This window comes from Protopterus annectens, chromosome 4.part1 (genome assembly GCF_019279795.1).
Source record: "Protopterus annectens isolate FY-2018-M chromosome 4.part1, PAN1.0, whole genome shotgun sequence".
Classification (NCBI taxonomy): domain Eukaryota; kingdom Metazoa; phylum Chordata; order Ceratodontiformes; family Protopteridae; genus Protopterus; species Protopterus annectens.
This window is the reverse complement of record NC_056734.1, coordinates 109483431-109504298: the sequence shown is the minus strand read 5'-3', so window position 1 is coordinate 109504298 and position 20868 is coordinate 109483431. Positions and strand designations below refer to the sequence as shown.

General features: G+C 45.1%; 1 protein-coding gene across 1 annotated transcript in view; it reads right to left on the bottom strand.

Moving 5' to 3' along the window:
• PARL (presenilin associated rhomboid like) overlaps positions 1-20868 on the bottom strand; it is a 1565180-nt gene that overhangs the window by 745824 nt on the left and 798488 nt on the right. Inside the window, exon 5 of the mRNA XM_044070014.1 lies at positions 16336-16431. Coding sequence (XP_043925949.1) covers positions 16336-16431 — 96 coding nt within the window. The remainder of the gene's footprint in view (positions 1-16335; positions 16432-20868) is intronic.

The window sequence follows — 20868 nt, the reverse complement described above, 5'->3', positions numbered from 1 at the left end:
AAGTGGGAGATCCATTTAGAGATGGTTTGCTTGAATACTGGCTTCCCTTCAGAGCTACTGGAGAAGGCCACAAACAGTTGGTCTGATTTCCTGATACTCTTGGTGCTGCTAAGTTGTAACACAGTTGCCTATGTACATCCAAAGAATGAAGGATCCTTTTCCATTTGTTCTGGAGGTTGGGGAAGAAGGTAGGCAAATTTATGGATTGATTCAAAGAGGTCTCTCTTACCACCTTGGACATAAAGGAAGGGTTAGTCCTGAGTGAGACACTGTCTGGATGGAAGATGACACAGGATTCCACACACATTAGGGCCTGAAGCTCAGAAACTCTTCTGACTGAGGTGATGGTTAATAACAGGGTAGTCTTCCAGGTCAAATTTTTTAACTCGGGGAAAGCAGCTGGCTTGAAAAGTGAAAGGGTGAGTTTTCCCAACACAAAATTGAGGCCCCAGGGTGGAAAGGGAGGCTCTTTCTGGGAGGCCTAATGTGAACAACCCCTCTCAGAAAATGTTTCATGTGGAGAGTGAAAACAGAGGAGGCTAAGAAGGCAGGTAGACTGAAAACAGCTGAAACATGGATTTTTACGGAGGATTAAGAGAGTCCTTTGTCAAAAAGGCTGGCCAAATAAGAAAGCCCGAAAGGAATCTTGGCTAGACAAGGGTTTTGTGCTTTTTGTCTACGACAAAGAGTGAATATTTTCCATTTGGCAGAGTAAGACTTCCTTGTGCTAGGTCTCCTGGTCTCTTTTAGGATATCCAATACTTGCTTGTCAAAGAGAGATTCCTTCCATGAAATGAAGGTATCATCCATGCTGACAATCTGAGCATCCACAGTCTCGGGTGTGTTAATAGGTCTACTACTCTCTGTGGCCGCTGTCATAGTTCTCTGCTGGTAAGCTGATTAGCAGAGGGTACCAGTGTTGCTTGGGGCTATTAGTATTACCCTTGCCCCCTCTTCTCTTATATTTAGCAATAACCTGGGAAGCAGTGGCACTAGAGGAAAAGCATAGAGGAAATGGCCTAAGTGAAGAAGAAAGCATCTATCCTCGGGGCTGACTTCATTTTGTCCCTGGAGCAAAAGTTTTTCAGGTGAGCATTTTCTTTGGTCGCAAAAAGGTCCATCAATGGCCCATCCCATTTTTGGCTATGCTGAAAAATGATTCCCAATGCAGCTGCCACGTGTGGGGGTCTGACAAGCTTCTGCTGAGGTGATCTGCTAGCTGGCTGTGTATACCTGGCAAGTATTGTGCCATGAGGTGCAATCCTAGGGAGTGAGCCGTTAACCAAATATACACTGCTAGGTGGCAAGGCGGATAAGAGTGGGTTCCCCCTTGTTTGTTTATGTACCACATAATCATGGCATTGTCTGTCTTCAATACTAGTACTCCTGGCTTGCATTCCTTTTGGAAAGCTATCAGGCCTTTTTGGACTGCCATACGTTCTTTCAGATTTATGCGTTTGTATCTGAACTTAGAGTCCCATCTTCCTTGAGTCTGGAGGCAGGTGGTTGGCTCCCCAGGTTATTTCTGATGTACCCGTTGTCAGAGTTTGCTCCTAGGGGATGAATCTGAAAGGGAAATCTGGATTGAAGGGAGCATGCCTGGGTCCACCAGGCAAATTCCTTCCGGAGACAAGGGATCAGCTTTATTCTGTGTGTGAGAGCCTGTGAATGCTGGGACAACACGTTCTCTTTGGTCCACAATAGTTTCCCGCTAGTTAACCATGTGAAACTGTCAGTTCAAGGCCCACATAGCAAAGGTAGCAGATGTATACTTTTTTTTTTTTTTTTTGCCAAATCTAAGGACCTACTTTCCTTATCAATAGGCAAGAGGGTTTTGGATGAGCTAGCTTTGGCTCCCTTAGGGCCTGGGGTCACAACCGTGGAATCTGCCACAGGGTTCTTAAAGAGATGTTTGTGGTCAACCAGGCCCTTATAAAACCTGTCTGGCTTTCTAGGGCCAGGAAGCAGTGAGTCTGGCTTTAAGGAGGAGTATTGGAATACATCATCCACCACCACTAAGTTAGGAGGTATGGCGAGGGATTTGTGTTTAGGGAGGTTAAGAAATTCCACAATTCTTTTCTTAGATTATGGGTAGATTTGTGCTTCCCGCTTGAAATGTTCCCTCAAGGTGTGAAGAGTTTCCCCAAAGGAAATATCGTTAGGAGGGGAGGCCGATGCAAGATTCTCCTCTCAGTCAGAATCACCAAAGGAGACAATGGAAGCATCCTCTTTAAAGGTAGAATCCTTCCTGGTCAAGGTTGTCATCTGAATCAAAAGAATCTTAGAGATCTTCTGCGGGGTGTCACTTTTTCTTTTACCTGGAGAAAACTCAGGGGGAGGCCATCTGGATTTAACCAGAGAGATTAGATCTTCAGCAACCCTCACAAGATCCTGTTGATATGTCTGGGAATGTCAGCCGGTAGGCCTAGGCTGAGACTGGCCAAGAGTCGCCTTTTTGAGAGTGGCCTAAGGCTTTGGCCTGTAACAGAACTCTGGCCAAGAATGGTCAAATACCTCACGTGGGCGAAAGGCTGTCGCAACATCCTGGCAATGTGAAGATCCACAGTCAGTCTTGGTGCGGTTGCTTGAAGCCGTAGCCTGTATAATGGTCACAGACACAACCTACGAAATGAGTCCTATAGCTTGAAAAGACACTGAGGAACCAGAAGGCATATCAAGACTCTGAAGAGATCTTGATCGAGGCCTGCACCACCACCTTGGTCATGGAAAGGGGTTGCAAAAGATTCTTCCCTTCTTCAGAGATAACAAGCCTAGGATGACTGGCTGACAGTGAGCAGGCATCATCCGACGGCCTAAGCCTGGATCATTTTTCCTTATCTCTTTTTTTGCCTAGTGATGTCTATCTCAGTTCGACCAGCAGACGCCACAGGACACGAACAGCCTGACGATTCACTAAGATATCTTGCTAAAATCTTGGCCCTGAGCCTAATGGTTCTGCTGTTAAAGTGAGCTCAAGAATGACAGATGAAGACATTGTGTTCTGGCCCCAAGCAAGTTACACAAAGAGTGAAGTCCTGGTGTGGTATTGCTTTTCGACAGTGGAGACAGCTATTAAGTTTCTCTAACATTAGTCAAATGATACATAAAAGGTTCTCCAAAGGGAGTACTTAATCTTCCAAAGTAGACTTTCTCTGGTGCAGACCAACTGACACACTGACTGGGACTTTACTTTGGGCTCTGATGGCAAGAATGAACTGAGGTCATGGCGCCGGTTGACTCCCCTTACACAGAAGCGTAGTGACATGGAATATGGCATCTGCCACCTCTAGAAGGAGGGAAATATTCTTTGGTAGTTAGGCCAGCCAAGGGCTTCCATGGCAGGAAATCCTACAAGTTATACTGCAACAGTGAAATATGAACATAATCTTCCTCATCAGCCTATTCACTTTATCATAAACACTCCTGGAGGATCTGATAGAGGAGAGGCACACTCCGGAATGAATCTGGGGACCAGGTCCTCGGGGACTTGTATACCTGGAAAGTGTCAGATCCAAGGGTGCCGTATACTACTTTGTCTGTACTTTGGCAGGAAGCCCTGAAGTTGAAGTTGATTTTGGATAGCAGGTGGGAGACCGCTTCCTGGATTCTTTTGCCTCCAAAGAGGCCTTAAGTATTTATGCGGGGGTATGAGCCCCTAAAATAGGAGTAGGAGGTAACCAACCCTTTAGGACCAGCTTGATGCGCCAGTTAAGGGCCCTAGAGTTAAAACCAGCACAAATTCAGTGTTGAAATGGTTCATGCCCAGACAACAAACACACACTCTGAGGGCAAGAGAATTCGGGATCTTGTGCTTACAGGAAGTCCATTTCTCAAACCCAGTGGGATTGTCAGCGATAGTAGCAACAAGGAAACAGGCTGACAGAGTTAGAAAAAAATACAATTTTTAAGCTTTTTTTCCCATAGAAAATAGCCAACAATGGTAGAAAAAAGAATTACCCCCTGAAGGGCAGTAAAAAGAGAGTAAGAAAGAAAGAAAGAATCAACAATTGTATAGAGAAAGTACAGTTGTGTACACTTACCATAAATGCAGATGTTTGAGTGTATTCACTGTTGCAGCCATCACATTTGGGTTATCCTGCCAGGGGTAGCCCTCAGTCAGCTCGAATACCAGAGGCATAGTATTTCTGCATCGGTTGCTGTCGCTCCAGGGCTGACATCAAGTCGTCAGTGGTATTAAATCAGACAGCCGACACCATTACATCAGCTTTTCTTGCCCTGTCAGGAGCCCCCCACATAGGGAGCTAGGTTATGGTGGAAGACCACCACCAGTAGAAAGTAAATACCAAAAAATCCCTGTAAGGAGAGAGAGAGAGAGAGAGAGACCAGCGGGATGGAGGGAGGGAAACCACGACTGCAACAGTGAATACACTCGAACATCAAAATTTATGGTAAGTGTACACAACTCTACTATGTTCTTCGTGTTTCACTGTTGCAGTCATCACATTTGGGTTGATTCCCAAAGCTGAAGAAAAGGGTGGAGGCAGTCAAGAAGAATGGGGGCTGGATAGGATGCCCTGCAAGACTGCAGTGGCAAAGCCTGCCCTGAAATTGGAGAAGATAGGCAGGTGGTAATGCTTGGTGAGGGTATGTACAGGTCCATGTTGCAGCCTCCAGGATGTCCCTGGTGGGGGCCCCTCTGAGAAAGGCTGCAGAGGTGGAGGTTGCTCTGGTGGAATGTGTCTTGACCCCCTTTGGGGGTGGTTTCCCATGCTGTCTGTAGCAGGAACGGAAGCGGTGCGCTGTCCATTTGGAGATCGTTTGTTTGGATATGGCCTTGTCCTCTGCTCCTGCTGCGAAGCTGACTAGCAATTGATCAGTTTTTCTGAAAGATTTAGTCCTGTCCAGAGGTGTTTGTGCACATCCAGAGAGTGCAGAATCCTTTCCCCCTTTGTTTTGTGGGTTAGGAAAAAGATGGGCAAATGTATGGTTTGGTTGAGAGCCACACTGGACACCACTTTAGGCATGAAAGATGGGTTAGCCCAGTGTGAAACTTTGTCAACATGGAAAATGATGAAGGGCTCTACAGCCATGAGTGCTTGTAGCTCTGATACTCTTCTAGCTGAAGCGATGGCCAGAAGCAAGGCTGTTTTCCAAGAGAGAAATCTAGAACTCTGTTGAAGCTGCAGTTTCAAAGGGGAGTAGGGTGATCTTTTCCAACACAAAGTTAAGGTCCCAAGCTGGAATAGGAGCTCTTCTGGGTGGCCTTAAGTTGTTAGCCCCTCTTAGGACCTGTCTGATGAGAGCGGGTGTGAGAAGAGAGGAGGCTCTGTGGTGTAATGAGCAGAGATGGCAGAGGCGTGGATTTTAATAGAAGAGAAGGATAGACCCCTGTGTAGTAGTTCTGCCAGGTAATCCAGGATGAGAGGTAGGGACGGCTGTGCCGTTCTGGCTCCCTTAGCCTGGATCCAGGTGCAAAACCTTATCTACTTGTCAGCATAGGATTTCCTAGTGGTGGGGCGCGTCTGGCCTCATGTATAAAATCTAGGACTTGTTTGCTTAGGCTGGCAGCTTGAGGGGTTGGTCAGGGAATAAGCCAGGCTGCCAAGTTGAGGGTATGCAATTGGGGATGCACGAATTCTCCATTCCACTGGATAAGGAGTCTAAGGATCTGAGGTAAGTGCCAAGGTGACAGGGGTGACAGGCTATGCATCAGTGGGTACCAGTGCTGGCATGGCCCGTCTGGGGCAATCAGGATTGCCCTCTGTTTTTCCTCCCTTATTTTGTGCAATACCCTTGATATGAGTGGTAGAGGGGGAAATGCATAGACCAAGAGGTTCACTCACTGGAAGAATAGAGCATTAACTTTCCAGGTCTTGCTGTGAGGTTGCCTGGTGCAGAATTTTCTGAGCTGATGATTCCAGTGGGAGGCAAAGAGGTCGACCTACAGGGTGCCCCATTTCTGGGTTACAATGGTGGGGGTTCTGTGGTCTAGCTGCCACTTGTGTGGGTCTAGCAGGTTTCTGCTTAAGTTGTCTGCCAGAGAGTTTACAGAGCCTGGCAGGAATTGTGCTAGCAGGTGTAGCTGCATGGCTGAGGCCGTGTGCCAAAGGTCATGGCGAGCATGCAGAGAAGATAAGAGTGAGTCCCTCCCTCCTTGTTGATATACCACATCACTGTGGTGGTGTCTGTTTTGATCAGTAGAAGCCCCGGGGTGAGTAGGAGTCTGAAGGCTGTCAGGGAGTGCTGGACAGCTAACATCTCTTTTGGATTGATGTGCAGATGTATTTGATTTGGGCTCCAGCGGCCCTGAATGCACCTGCCATCCAGGTGTGCACCCCAGGCATAGTCTGATGCGTCTGTGGTGAGGGTCTGGGTGGCATGGGTTTGTGAGAAGGGAAGTCCCTTGTGGTTGCAAGCTGCTGCCCACCAAAAAAAATCTTTCCTTAGACCAGGTATCATTGGTATTAAGAGTTTCCAGTTCTTGAAAGTGTTGACACCAAAGGCTTTTTAGGTACCATTGTAGTTTCCGCATATGTAGTCTGGTATATGGAATAAGTAGGATACAGGAAGCCATGAACCCTAGAGCTTGCAGGATTTTCCTTGTGGTTAACTGGGTTCTAGTGGCTAGGTGAGAGAAGTAGCCTGTCAGGTAGGCTTTTTTTTATTTTGGAGTGTCCAGGCTTGCTCCCAGGAATACAATTTTTTCTGTGGAGACTAGTTTTGATTTCTTTTCATTGGTAGTATACCCCAGGGAGGTTAGTAGGTCCTCTACAAACGTCAGGTGATGTAACAACTCTTCCTGACTGCCTGAATCAGGCAATCGTCTAAGCGTGGGTAAATCTGAATATTTCTCAGTCTTCAAAAAGCAATGGCTGGAGCCAGGCATTTTGTGAAAAAACTGGGAGCAGTGGATAAGACAAAGGAAAGCGCAGAGAACTGAAAAAGCATAGTTCCTGTCCTGAAACGTAGGTATTTCCTGCATGATTCCCTGACTGGGATATGTAGGTAGGCCTCTTATGTCTAGGGTGGCTAACCTAAGCATCCTTGGAAAGCATTGGTAGAAGCTGCTGGAGGGTGAGCATTTTGAATTTTGGTATCACCAGAAAGGTGTTTAGAATGGATAGATCGAGGATGGAGCGCCATGTGCCCTCTTTTCTGGGCACCAGAAAGAGTCTGGAGAAGAAAAGTACAGTTTTGTACCTATCATAAATGTAGATGTTCGAAGATCCACATTGCTGCAGTCCTAACACTTGGGTAAGTCCGCTGTCCCTTGGTCGGCCCGGATATCAGAGTATAAGGCTGACGTCGGTCAAGGCGCATTTGACTGACATCAGAACGTCAGGGTACAAATGCGCATGACCGACGTCATATCCTCAGTCTTTTCTTGCCCCAGATGTCAGAAGACCCTAAAAAGAAAGGTCAAAACCCATAGACAACAACTAAACAACCAACCAGCCTAACACCAAAAATATGTACAATATATACAATATATACAATTATACAATTATACCTCAGATGGATAACCCAACCCACACAACCACCTCAAACTACAGAGGGGAAGGAGGGAGGGTAAATTGGACTGCAGCAATGTGGATCTTCGAACATCTACATTTGTGGTAGGTACAAAACTGTACTATGTTCTTCATCTCACATTGCTGCAGTCCTAACACTTGGGTAGAATCCCAAAGCAGAGGTAAGGGAGGATGGCTAAACTATAATGAAGCAGGAGCTGCCAAAATGCCCTGCAACACAGCAGTGGCAAAACCAGCCCTGGATTTAGAGTACAGTGGAAGGTGGTAATGCCTAGAGAAGGTATGCACTGAACTCCAAGTGGCTGCCTCCAAAATATCCTTAGTAGCCACCCCTCAAAAAGCTGTTGAAGTGGCAGTAGCCCTAGTGGAATGAGGCCTAATCCCAGCTGGAATCTCTTTGCCATGATGGGAATAACAGAAAGCAATGCAAAATCCAACCCACTTAGAAATAGTTTGTTTTGACACGGGCTTGCCCTGAGAGCACAAAGCAAAAGAAACAAATAACTGCTGAGATTGTCTGAACCCTTTAGTTCTGTCCAAATAATATCGCAACTGCCTGTGTACATCTAAAGTGTGCAAAATCTTTTCCCCTTTAGTTTGGGGATTTGCATAAAAAGTAGGCAAATGAATAGTTTGGTTTAAAGCCACACTAGAAACCACTTTAGGCATAAAGGTAGGATTAGTACGTAAAGATACCCTATCCTTATGGAAAATTAAGAAAGGCTCAACTGCCATAAGGGCCTGCAATTCAGAAACCCTTCTTGCAGAGGTAATGGCCAACAAAAAGCAGTCTTCCATGACAAATATTTCAACTCAGCAGTAGCTGCAGGCTCAAAAGGTTGTAGAGTGAGTTTCTCCAACACAAAATTGAGATCCCAAGCAGGAGTAGGAGCCCGTGGGGGTCTTATATTCTTTGCCCTCTAAGAAATTGCTTGAACAAAGGATGAGAAAACAATGGTGGGTCACAGTCGTAGTGAGCTGAAATTGCTGCAGCATGAATCTTAATAGAAGAGAAGGACAAACCTTTGTCCAATAACTCAGTAAGATATTGAAGAGCCACACTTAAATCAGGCTCAGAAACATCCAAATCCTTAGCTGCACTCCAAAATAAATTTCTCTTCCATTTATCTGCGTACACTTTCCTTGTACTAGGCCTTCTAGCTTCCAAAATCACATTCAAAACTTGTTGTGGAAGTTGAGACCCTCTATGGTTTAAAACAGAATATGCCATGCTGTTAGGTGAAGAGAGTGAAGTTTGACATTGAGCAAATGACTGTCCTCCTGGGACAACAGATGTGGAATCAAAGGCAAAGGCCATGGAGGCTTCTGTACTAGACTTCTCAGTAATGGGTACCAGTGCTGTCGAGGCCAATCTGGAGCTATCAAAATCATCCTTGGCTTGTCCTGTCTGACCTTTAGAAGTACCTTTGGGAGGAGAGGCAGCGGTGGAAAGGCATACACATGAAGATTTTTCTAACTGAAAGAAAGAGCATCCACTTTCCAAGCTGTGGGATGAAACCGCTTTGTGCAAAACTTTGGCAGCTGGTGGTTTAGTGGAGAAGCGAACAGATCTATGTCTGGAGTTCCCCAGGACACTGTCAATTTCTGAAATACATGAAGATCCAGTTTCCACTCGTGGGGATCCATGATTTGTCTGCTTAACACATCTGCTAAGGAGTTCTGTGCTCCCGGCAGAAACCTTGCCTGAAGACTTAGTTGTAAACTGAGAGCAGTCTCCCACAAAATCATTGCTTGCCTGCATAGAGGATAAGAATGTGTTCCCCCTTGCTTGTTGATGTACCACATGACAGTTGTGTTGTCTGTTAGAATCAACACCTGCCCTGGAAGAAGTAAATCCTTGAAAGCTATTAATGCAAACTGGACTGCTAACATCTCCTTCAAGTTGATATGTAGATGCTGTAGTCTGACAGGCCACTTGTCTTGTATCCACTTTCCGTTTAGATGAGCTCCCCAAGCTTTGTCTGAGGCATCTGTCGTTAGAATTTGACTCGCCTCTGGCCGGGTCACAGAGAGTCCCTTGTTTAGGTGACATTCCTGAGCCGACCACAAAAATTCCTTTTGAATGCAAGGTATTATTTGAATGACAGTGTCCAGATGCTGGCAGTGCTGTGTCCATACATTTTTGAGATACCATTGCAACTTCCTCATATGCAGTTTGGCATTGGGAAGCACCAGAATACAAGATGCCATGAACCCTAAGGCTTGAAGGACTGTCCTTGCAGTCAGCCCGGACTGAAGAGATAGATGATGGAAGTAAAGGGAAAGATTCTTTTGTTTGTCCGGGGTTAGAAAGGCCATCTGGGATGCTGTATTCAGTCTTACACCCAGAAAGCACATGTCTTGAGAGGGTACTAGACTGGACTTTATTTCGTTCACAGAATACCCCAGGCATCTTAGCACTGCTATCACAAATTCCAAATGACGAAGAAGCTCGTCCCTTCCTTGAGCCAGAATCAGGCAATCGTCCAAATAAGGATAGATTTGTATTCCTTTTAGCCTGAAGAAAGCTATCACTGGAGCCAGAACTTTCGTAAATACTCTGGGCGCAGTAGATAAGCCAAAGGGTAATGCAGAGAACTGATAGTGAGAAGTCCCAGTCCAAAAACGCAGATATTTCCTGCAACTTAGCCTGATAGGAACATGAAGGTAAGCCTCCTTGAGATCCAAAGTTACCATCCAGTGATCCTTGCCCAGTAGAGGTAAAAGCTGTTGTAACGTCAACATTTTGAACTTGGGAATGTCCAGATAAGTGTTGAGGATAGATAAATCCAAAATTGGTCTCCACGTGTTCCCCTTTTTTGGCACAAGGAACAGGCGAGAATAAAATCCTAGGCCCCTTTCTGGCATAGGAACCGGCTGTATGGCCCCTATTTGGAGTAACAGAGAAATTTGCTTGTGAGCCTCTATTCTTTGTTGAGGAGGAATGTCTGGCATGCCTTTGAAAGGAGGCAAGGTATGGAAATAAAACCTGTAACCGTGATGTATGATATCCAGTACCCATCTCTTGGGTAATCAAACTCCAATTTTCTTTGAAAAGTGCCAACCTTCCTCCCAAAGGTGCTGCCAGGCGAGAAGGTTCTGGCAGCTGAAAAGGTAGGTCATTGGGTCTGTTTACGAAAGGACTGACCCCTGCCCTCACTCGAAGACTGTGCAGGAGAACTCCCTGTTCTAGGCCTGAAAGAGCCCTGACCTCTGCCCCTGCCACGTCTAGATCTACCCCTAGACTGGGAATCATAAGAAGGATACGTCCACCCTTTAGTAGGCCAATTTCTACTAAATTTTGGAGGCTGAACCTGCAAAAAATCTTTAACAGTCTGCATAGACTTAGCCTTGTCTTCCATTTTCTTTAAAACTGCCTCAACAGGAGAACCAAACAAGACATCAGATTGCAAAGGGCATCCAAAATCCTAGTTTTAACATGGTCAGATAAATTTTGATCCCTCAGCCAGGCATGCCTGCGAAGAACTGACCCAGTGGCAGCCACCCTAGACGAGGCCTGAACAGCATCAAAACCACATTGCAAAGAATGCTTACCCACCTGTTCAGAAACATGCACTAAATCTTGTAACTCTTTACAATCAATACCTTCCGCCAGAGCATCAACCTTAGATTTCAACTGTGAAAGGAGATAATTTTGATATTTCAACATGTGAAACTGGCAATTCAAAGCTCTCGTGGCTAGAGTGGAAGAAGTATAAACTTTCTTTCCCCACCTATCCAAGGCCCTGGCCTCTATCTGCCGGAACTGGATTCTTGACAACAGAAGCCTTAACACCCTTAGGCCCCTGGCTAACAGTTTCTGGGTCTGCCCTAGGACTCTTAAAAGATACTTATGAGCTTCAGGCACCCTGTAATACCTATCTGGTTTAACAGGAGCAGGAGGCAAAGAATCAGGATTAAGAGAAGCCTCTGCAAACACATCTTCCACCACATTCAGAACAGGAGGCATAGCTAAAGGCCTATGCTGGGGTAAAACAAAATTCCCTAAGCCTTTTCCTGGAATCAGAAAAATCCTGACCTTCCCATTTAAAATGCTCTCTCATGGAGTGAAGAGTCTCTGAAAAGAAAAATCCTCAGGAGGAGAAGCAGAAGGAGTAGAATCATCCACATCAGAATCAGAATAATGAGAATACTCCTGCAAGTCTTCAGCCAAGACTCAGACACATCCGAAGCCTGCTCATAATCCCCCAACACAGGTTCCATCCTAGGCCTCTTATCAGGAGGGGGCATAGAGCCTCTAATCAAAGTAATTAAATCTTCTGCCATTTTAAGCATGTGCTTCTTGGGCACTGAACCTGAAGAACTAGGAGTGACACCCACAGAAGCAAAAGTAGACCTGCCTCTAGGAGAAGCCTTGGAAGCAGAAAGAGAGGGCATAGACACCTTAGTAAGGGAGGGGAGTACAGTTACCTGAGAAGCCCCTACAGCCTGACCTGCCTCCTGGGAGGCCACATCCTGTAAAAACACAGTTTCTCCCTGGGACTCCAGAGAGGCCTCCGTCGGAACCACCGGTTCCACTGACGCCTCTAAAGAACCGGCGTCCGGTTCGGACGACTCCTCTAACCTAGGTTTAACTGCCTTGTCCTTGCGCTTCTTTGAGGAAGCCGGCGGAGCATCCGACGGCATATTGTAATTGCACCGCTTCCCAAAGACCAACCTGGCACAATCCAACCTACGCTTTATAGTGCGTTTATTGAACCTAGCACAAAAGCGACACCCAACAACGTCGTGCTCAGGTCTCAAACAAGGTATACATAAATTATGGTAATCCCTATGCGGTATCTGTTTCCCACAAGAAATACAGTTATTCACTTTTTCTGACATCCGGTAAACCACTGAGGCAAGAAAAAAACAAAATATTCCCCAACGGGGTACTTAACCAACTCTGACTTTGGTCTGAAACTCCGAATTCGAAAAATTTCAGAACGCCGAACGGCACTTGCAACACTGCTTCTGCATCGGACCATGCAGCAAAAAAGACTGAGGATATGACGTCGGTCATGCGCATTTGTACCCTGACATTCTGATGTCAGTCAAATGCGCCTTGACCGACATCAGCCTTATACTCTGATATTCGGGCCGACCGAGGGACAGCGGACTACCCAAGTGTTAGGACTGCAGCAATGTGAGATGAAGAACATCCTTGGCCTATCTGTTCTGCAGGAACATGCTGTATTGCCCTAATGGAGAGCAGGGAAAGAACTTGCTTTTTGGCCTCTGCCCACTGGTTTGGAGGAAGATCTGGGAACCCTTTTGAGGTTGGCAGAGTGTGGAAATAAAAGCTGTACCCATGGGACACAACGTTGAGGATGCATCGGTCATTGGTAATAGTGGCCCAGTTGCTTGCATGGAAGGAGGTTTTCCTCCTAGGGGCACAAGCAGGTGGGCAGAGGTAAGGCGTGGAGGTGTAAAGTCATTGTGAGTTCTTACCATAAGGGGGTGACTTTGCACTCCCTGTTTTTGAAGAGGAGGAACTCCATTGCTTAGATCTCTGCATTCCCTGGGGCTGCTGGTTGGGGGGCTGCTTCCCCTGGGTCTGGGCTGTGTTGGCCTGTAGGGGCAGGAAAGGACCAGTGCTTGGAGGGGCAATGCCTACTGAACCTCGAAGACTGGACCTGTAAGAAGTCAAACTGCACAGATTTAGCTTTTTTCTTCCATCTTTTTTAAGACCTCTTCTGCCTTGGTGCCAAATAAGATGTCTTTGCTCAATGGTGTGTTCAATAATTTGGATTTGACATACAAGGTTTGTTCCTTAAGCCAAGCATGCCTTTTAAGGACATTATGTGACTGCTGCCCTGCAAGAAGCGTCTAGGGCGTCAAACCCACATTGCAAGGTGTGCTTAGTTACTTGGCTTGCAGAATGCATTAGCTCTTGTAATTCTTTATTTTCTGCACAAGCAGGAAAGGAAGATATTTTTTGTTTGAGGAGTTCCATGGAATGTTGCTGATATTTCAGCATGTGGAACTGACAATTTTATGCTCTAATAGCAAGAGTAGCAGAGGTGTATACTTTTTTACCCCATCTGTCTAAAGCTTGGGAATCCCTATCTGAGGGGGTGGGATTCTTAGCTGAAGTTGCTTTAATTCCTTAAAATCCTTGAGAGATGACCTCTGGTTCAGCAGTAGGATTTTTAAAAAGAAATTTGAGACAGTCAGGGACTCTGTAATACCGGTCAGGTTTCCTAGGAGCAGGAGGAAGGGTGCCAGGAGTCAAACTGGATTCCATAAAAACACCATCCACAACATCCAGGACAGGAGGAATGGCCAAAGGTCTGTGCTGTGGTAAATCTAAGAATTCCCAGAGTCTCTTTTTTTGACTGAGGATAGTTTTGACATTCCCACTGGAAATGCTCCCTTAAAGTATGAAGGGTTTCCCCAAATGAAAAATTCTCGGGTGGAGAGGCAGAAGGAATGGCTTCCTCTGCATCAGAATCCTCATAAGCAGAGAGGGGTTGGATATCTTCATATTCAGATGCATCAGAGTCATCGGACTCCTGTTCAGATAAAACTATTGGGGACAAGTCTCTTTCTTTTGGAAGGGGTAGTCTGGTTTCCCCTAATAAGCATAATAAGGTCTTCCGCAATTTTAAGCATTTAAGATTGAAGCAAAGAAGCAGGTGTCTGAGACTGGATCGTCGGTTCTTTGGGTGTAGTTCGTACCCTGAGCCTTAGAAACTCGGAAGATTTAGAAAGAAATGAAGACGCGAAAGAAGTCGTCGGTCTGTGCCGAGTATCAGTAGTGCGATGTACTTCCTCTGAAGCCGGTGCCTGCTCAGCGGTTTCGGACCCATCCAAGGTAGAGACATCCACAGGATCCTTAGTCAAAGAGTCTCGCGGCATACCGGACTCTGAAAGGGTCTCGGTAGCAGCCTGTGAATCCACAGAGGCGGGCCATCAGGGGCTGCAAAAGCGCCTCACTGAGGACCACAGAACTGACTACTAGCTTATTGGAAACGTCGGCAGTTTTGAACCTGTGCGGTCTCTGTCTTTATCCTTACGTTTTTTCGGAAGTTTGGTAGTCAGATGGCTTACCAAAGCCATATTGGAATTAGAGGACAGAGTGAAAACATCTAGCTACAATAAGGGCCTGACGATGTATAGTTCTGGCGCTGAACAAAGCACAAAAGCGACAGCGGGGGACATCATGGTCCGGGCCTAAACAGGTGACGCGGTAAGAATGGAAGTCTCGGTGTGGTATTTGCTTTCCACAGGCGAGACAATTGTTTACTTTTTCTGACATCGGTTAGAGCAAGAAAAAAGGATCCCTAACGGGGTACTTAGCTTTAGAAGACTTCAACTTCAATTCGGAAACGAAAACTCAAATAGCGGCCGACTGGCACATGTGCAAACTACTACTGCTTCGGGCTCCTCGGCAAGAAAGACTGATGTAATGGAGTCGGCTACCTTGATTTTATACCACTGATGACCTGACGTCAGTCCGGGAGCGACAGCAACTGACGCAGAAATATTACGCCTCTGGTATTCGGGTCGACTGAGGGCTACCCCTGGCAGGATAACCCAAATGTGATGACTGCAACAGTGAAACACGAAGAACATCTACAAAAGGAAGAAAAGGAGAGAAAAATAAAAAGAAATCCAAACACAACAGAAACCAAAAATCTATGGTAAGGGAGGAAGAGGTGATTAGGAAAAGTGAAACTAATAAAAAATTACAAAAGAAGTTACACTCTCTGCAAAAAAACTACACCACAAAGTTCTACAACAAGTATCAGCAACTGTAAAGATAAGGCAGCAAACAAGATCTGAGGTACTGCAGGGTGCTTGGGGCATTATAGGTAAAGGGAGGAGCTCGAGAGCTGGATCTGAGAGTCCAGTAAATGCGGCCAAGCCAAATCCAAGGTCTGATCTTAGAACCATCAGTTCAGGAATGAAAGAAAAATGACATCAGATCTGCAATTTAGGTCAGCTTCCCCAAACTGTTAGAGCTTTCAAATTCATTAGGAAACCTACACAAAATAACAGAGGCAAAAGAACTCCACTGATGTCCCTGTGTAAACCGTGTCATTACTTTCTTGTCAGAGTTGCATCCCAAGAGTTTACAAGTAACTATTTTTTTTTCTTCTTGTCAGTGCAAAGAGGGATAAAGCCCTGACTAGTGCCTAGGTAATGTGAGCTTAATTAGTGGCTCAGGCATAGGATGGTGCTTGTAATTAAAGGATGATAGTTTCCATGGTGGCAGTAGCAAGGCAGAGCAGGACACATGCAGTCACACTCCCTTAGAGGAAAGCCAGCATTGCAATAAGAATGCTAGGGGTGGGTGTTTGCTTCACAAAGCCACAGACTGGTGTTAGCCCTCATTATTAAGTGTACATAAGTGAGCATTCCATGCAGGAAGGCAGTGAGCATTCCACGCAGGAAGGCAGTCCAAGTACTCACTGATACAGGTAGTTGCTCCCTCCCAAACCCTTATCAGGCACAGCATGTTAGGGAATTGCACAAATGCTTTCACTGCTGGGATGCCAGGGAAATCACAAACTCCCATGTGTCTGCCTAAATGATGCCCCTCGACAGCTTTTACTCTAGTAGACCTGGGGACTCACCACCACTAGGGAAAAACAGGGCCTTCAGTCTGAAGGGGAGGTTTGATGGTTGGCAGGCACAAAGGGAAAAATTCTCTCACCATCACGGGCACTTGTGAGTCTAAGTATGGTCATGTTCCGACATACATGGTACAGTCAATGTACAAGGAGGTCTGCACAACCCTTAAGTGATGTGTTCCAACCAGAATACTGGGTCCACTGAAACAGGAACAGAAAATGAGTAACATATACTAATTAATGGACAAGTAATGCAAACTTACTAGAAGCAGGGTTTGAAGTGAAATAATGAATCATGGTCCGCTGTAAGGAAGGTGTTCTCCACATGCAAAAAACAATGGCATTGGCAAAAATGATACCTGGAAGAAAAACGTAACAATGTTAATTTAGCAGATTCCATTATACCTAGCAGGTAGATGTTCCCTCCCAATAAAATGCATTCCCTGCATAAACATTATGTCTACAGACAGTACAAGCTATAACACTCCGAAGTGTTATACATTTACATTTAGGTGAGAAGAGCAGCAAAGGAATATACTCTTTTACAAAACAAAATAGTAAAAACTGTATTCCTGTGAACTCCCTGAAAGCAGGTTTAATTATCTTCCCCTCTCTTTTCAACTGCCAATTTGGCCAAACATAAATTAGAACTATGTTCCCTGGACATTAGCAAAAATTAAACATACCACAATGCAGAGATTAATGTAAACTGATTAACTGCTGCTGTGGAAAGAACGGGCAAGAAATTTCCCTTTTTTTTTTTTTTTTTTTTTTAAATCAAGTATCAGGGAGTGTTAGTTTACCAGAGAAAAGTACAGTTGGGTAGGTAAACATATGATAAAAGTAAATGTCTAAATACATCACTGTTGCAGTAGCCTAAGCTATATGGTTTACAGTCTGCCCAGGATAGGATAAATGGCCAGTTTCCAAACCTGGGCACCATCCACGCACCCAAACTGCTGAACAGCTTGAGGGAAGCAGTGTATAGTTGGTGGTTAGGATGCCAAACATTCAGTGCCTTTCTTGTGAATTTGCGATTCCCATCCACTCATCCTGATTGTGTTTGAATAGAGTAAGACAAATATTTTGCTTCATGTCATAGTCATCCTTGGTGTAAATGACTTGAAACTTATTATATGAACACAGACATGATAGAGCTCTTGGATTGTGTCTCCTAGGCTATTATCAGCCTAGCACTGAGCAGAATTCTACCTTCTCCAATGATGTTGCACAGTATGAACACACGATGACTGACTTTATTAACTGGGTTAATTTGTGGCATCACTCCAAGAAGGTACAATATCTGTCAGCATAACAGGCTACGGTCAACAGACCACACTGTTTTGCCAGAGAGCTAAAAAATGCACAATGGTGGAAAAGGACAGTGTTTTGGCTTTTGAATATTAGCCAAAACACTGTCCTTTTCCACCATTGCGTATTTTTTAGCCAATGCCAGAATGACAAACCTCACAACATAGCAAAACCCTCCCTAGAAAATCTGAAAGTGTTACTACTCAATGCCAGGAGTCTAAACAAAAAACTGTAAGCTCTCCTCACCCTTGAGAATTCAGACTTTTCTGCAGTTACTGAGACATGGTTTAAAGTTGCAAACAGTACCCCAGCAGTGCATGGCTACACTACTTCCATACATTTAGACTAGCTACTGCAGAGGCAGGGACTAAAAGTGCAGATGTCTCAATTTACACAAAAACAAACGTATCTCAAAAGGTCGGTCAAATAAGATAGTGCACGTCAGCTACTCTGTGTCTAAATTACCACAGGGAAAGTCCCATACCATTTCCTCGCAAGCTATAGGTCCCACTATAAGTAAGAAACCAAAAACACATTCTTAAAATTACTGGAGACATTCATTCCAACACCATACTCATGCTGATAAAGTGGGCATTATATACTACCCTAAACTTGCAGGCTCATAGATTCCTGGATTTTGTCAACATGAACACCCTGGACCAGATTGTCCATATGTCCATTAAGGGCATGAACATTCTGGATCTGGTCTTCACTACCATAGGAGAATGCTACACTAACCCTAGTGTAATGCCCTCTCTGCTAAGGTTGGACCATATAGAGGCCTCTTTTGAAATAAAAATAAAACCTAGGACCCCTGCTAACCCTGGAAGATACAGTAACTATTACTATGAAGCTTTCTACTAAGTAATAACTTGGTGAAATTTCAAGCCTCACCCAACCCTGGGAACACTGCTGCCTATGTGGAATTCTTTGTGCCATATGCATAGACACAGCTGTGCCTACCAGGAATAAGCACAGAACAAACTCAAAAAAAAAAACAACTCGACCTAGGGGAATCCCAGCATCAGTAGACTGTATAACAAATCCCATCATACTACTCAGAGACAGCTCCACGTGGTCCTGCAGAGTGGTCCTAGCTACTGAGAACTGAGAAAAGCGACTACTTTCCAGATTTAAGTATTTTTTTCTGTTTTTTACTTGGAATAACTTCTCTTGCTTATTTTAAACAAGCTTATACTGTTTTTTAACTGTTTGCTGCATTATATAGTATCTGCACTTAAAATTTTACCTGGTCGAAAACTGATCGAAAATCTGTTGTTTGTTCATTTAATTTAACTGTTGAGGCTGCCCACTAAAGTGTGCTAGCCTGTGTAACTGATTTATTGCTGCCTTCTGTATTTCTGTGTGTTTTCTATCTAAAAACAAAAAAAAAAAAAAATAATCCTTGTTTTCCTGCCTCTCCTCGACTAGTTTAGACCAGTTTACAGGCTTTGCTGTATTCTGGGCTGTGGTGTAGTTCCTGTGTTGTCCATTACCTTACTTGGATAGAAGGAAGTTTCTTTGCTCACCAGTGGGAGTGGGGAGCCTTGAGCAGCCCATCTGTCCCTGAAGGAGTGACCTCAGCACAAGAGCTGTAGTAATTGGTTGTTTTGGACCATTTCTAGCTCTTTTGAAGTTCCCTGTTTAAAATCCGCATTTGCTGCTTTGTGCGACAGCATAGCGCCGGTTAAACCTTTTCTGGCTCCGCCAAGTCTGCTCTTCAAATTTTCCCTTAGAAAGCCCTAATAACCAGTCTACTCATTATATTATAAGCATAGCACTTGTTCTCAAAGCTTCTCTTCTAAGCAAGCACTCTCAAACTCAAGTAGCACTACATCCACCTACCACCCCAACCACTTCCCTTAAAGGCACAGCACTCTCTTATAATATTCTAGCATGTCGAGTGGTAGATTGCTAGCATCTTCTCCTGTTCAGCTGGTTAATCTGGGAATCTTGAGACAATGCTATAATTGTCTCATGTACACAGACAACCCTCTCCTCCTCTCAACAAACACAAATACATGTGAGAGATGCAACTATATAGCCAAACTGGAGGCTGAACTCTCTCAACTCAGGACTGGCAAGACCAGACAGGAGGAGAAGGTAACCACACACACAACAAACCCAGTCACACATAGACCTACCCCAACTGCAAATCAAGCACATAATAACACAAAAACATACTCGGAGGCTCTATTAAAAAACTTACCAAAACAGCAGAGGCTCCCAAAGCAGACACCCAAAAGTCCACCACCTCAAAACATAACACACACATGCAACACATACTTCAATAAATCGGTGTGTCAATAAATCATAGCCCTTAAGGCCAAACACTATGCCTGATACACTTGTAATAGGTGACTCTATAGTCAGACACACTGACGTCCCACTTACCAGGCTGAGCAAGGAGAGGGTAACAGCAAGCTGCCTATCGGGGGCTAGGATCCGCCATATAACACACGCACTCAGGTCACTCAAAAGCACGTACAAATATGACTCAGTCATTGTCCATGCCAGTGTGAATGACCTGAGACGTACCTCCTTGGACTACATGAAAAAAGACAGAGGAGCTCTCTGATTATGTAGCCCAGGCTGGTATGACCCTGACCCTGTGCAGCATCCTGCCCTCACCAAGAATGATGCCACAATACAAAGACAAGATGATCAGCTTTAATAACTGTCTCAATTACTGGTGTCATTCTAGGGGGATCCAATGTCTGTCTGCTTGGGATGACATGCTGACAAGCCACGCTGCTTCGCAAGGGACGGCTTGCACCTGTCACCACTGGGCTTCCGGATATTGGCTAAGGCTCTTGCCACCCCCATAATGCCTTTTTTAGGCAAGGCTCAAAAGACGAACCCACCTCCTTAGAAAACAAAAATGGAAAAAAATTAAGGGTAATGCTGCTCAATGCCAGAAGTCTAAATCTCAAGATGCAGGCTCTCGAAGCACTCCTCAGTATGGAGAACATCGATGTCTGCACTGTAACAGAGACCTGGTTCAAGGCTCCTGAGAGCACCCCAGCGCTACCAGGCTTTACCTCGTATCATGCTTTTCGGCCCCAAAACCCGGGCCGAACCACAAAGGGAGGGGGAGTGTCCATATTCATCAAGGATACCCACACCTCCAGGTTAGTGGCAACTCATGAAGCATCGGAGACCATCCAGGTGCAGCTAACCATAGGCAAAACTGCTATACAACTTGTTGCATGTTACAGATCACCCTCCCAATCAAAGAACCCCACTCAGCCTTCCTGAAGACATTGGAAGATATGAATGTCTCACCAAATACCATCATATTGGGAGACTTCAACTACCCTAACCATAGACTGGGTGCACTATTCTAGCCCTAACACCCTAGCCCAAAGGTTCCTGGAATTCATAAACTCAAATGCAATGGAACAGCTAGTCACCTCTCCCACAAGGGGGGATAATATACTAGACCTGATCATCACAAACATGGGGACAAAATGCTCCACACCGGA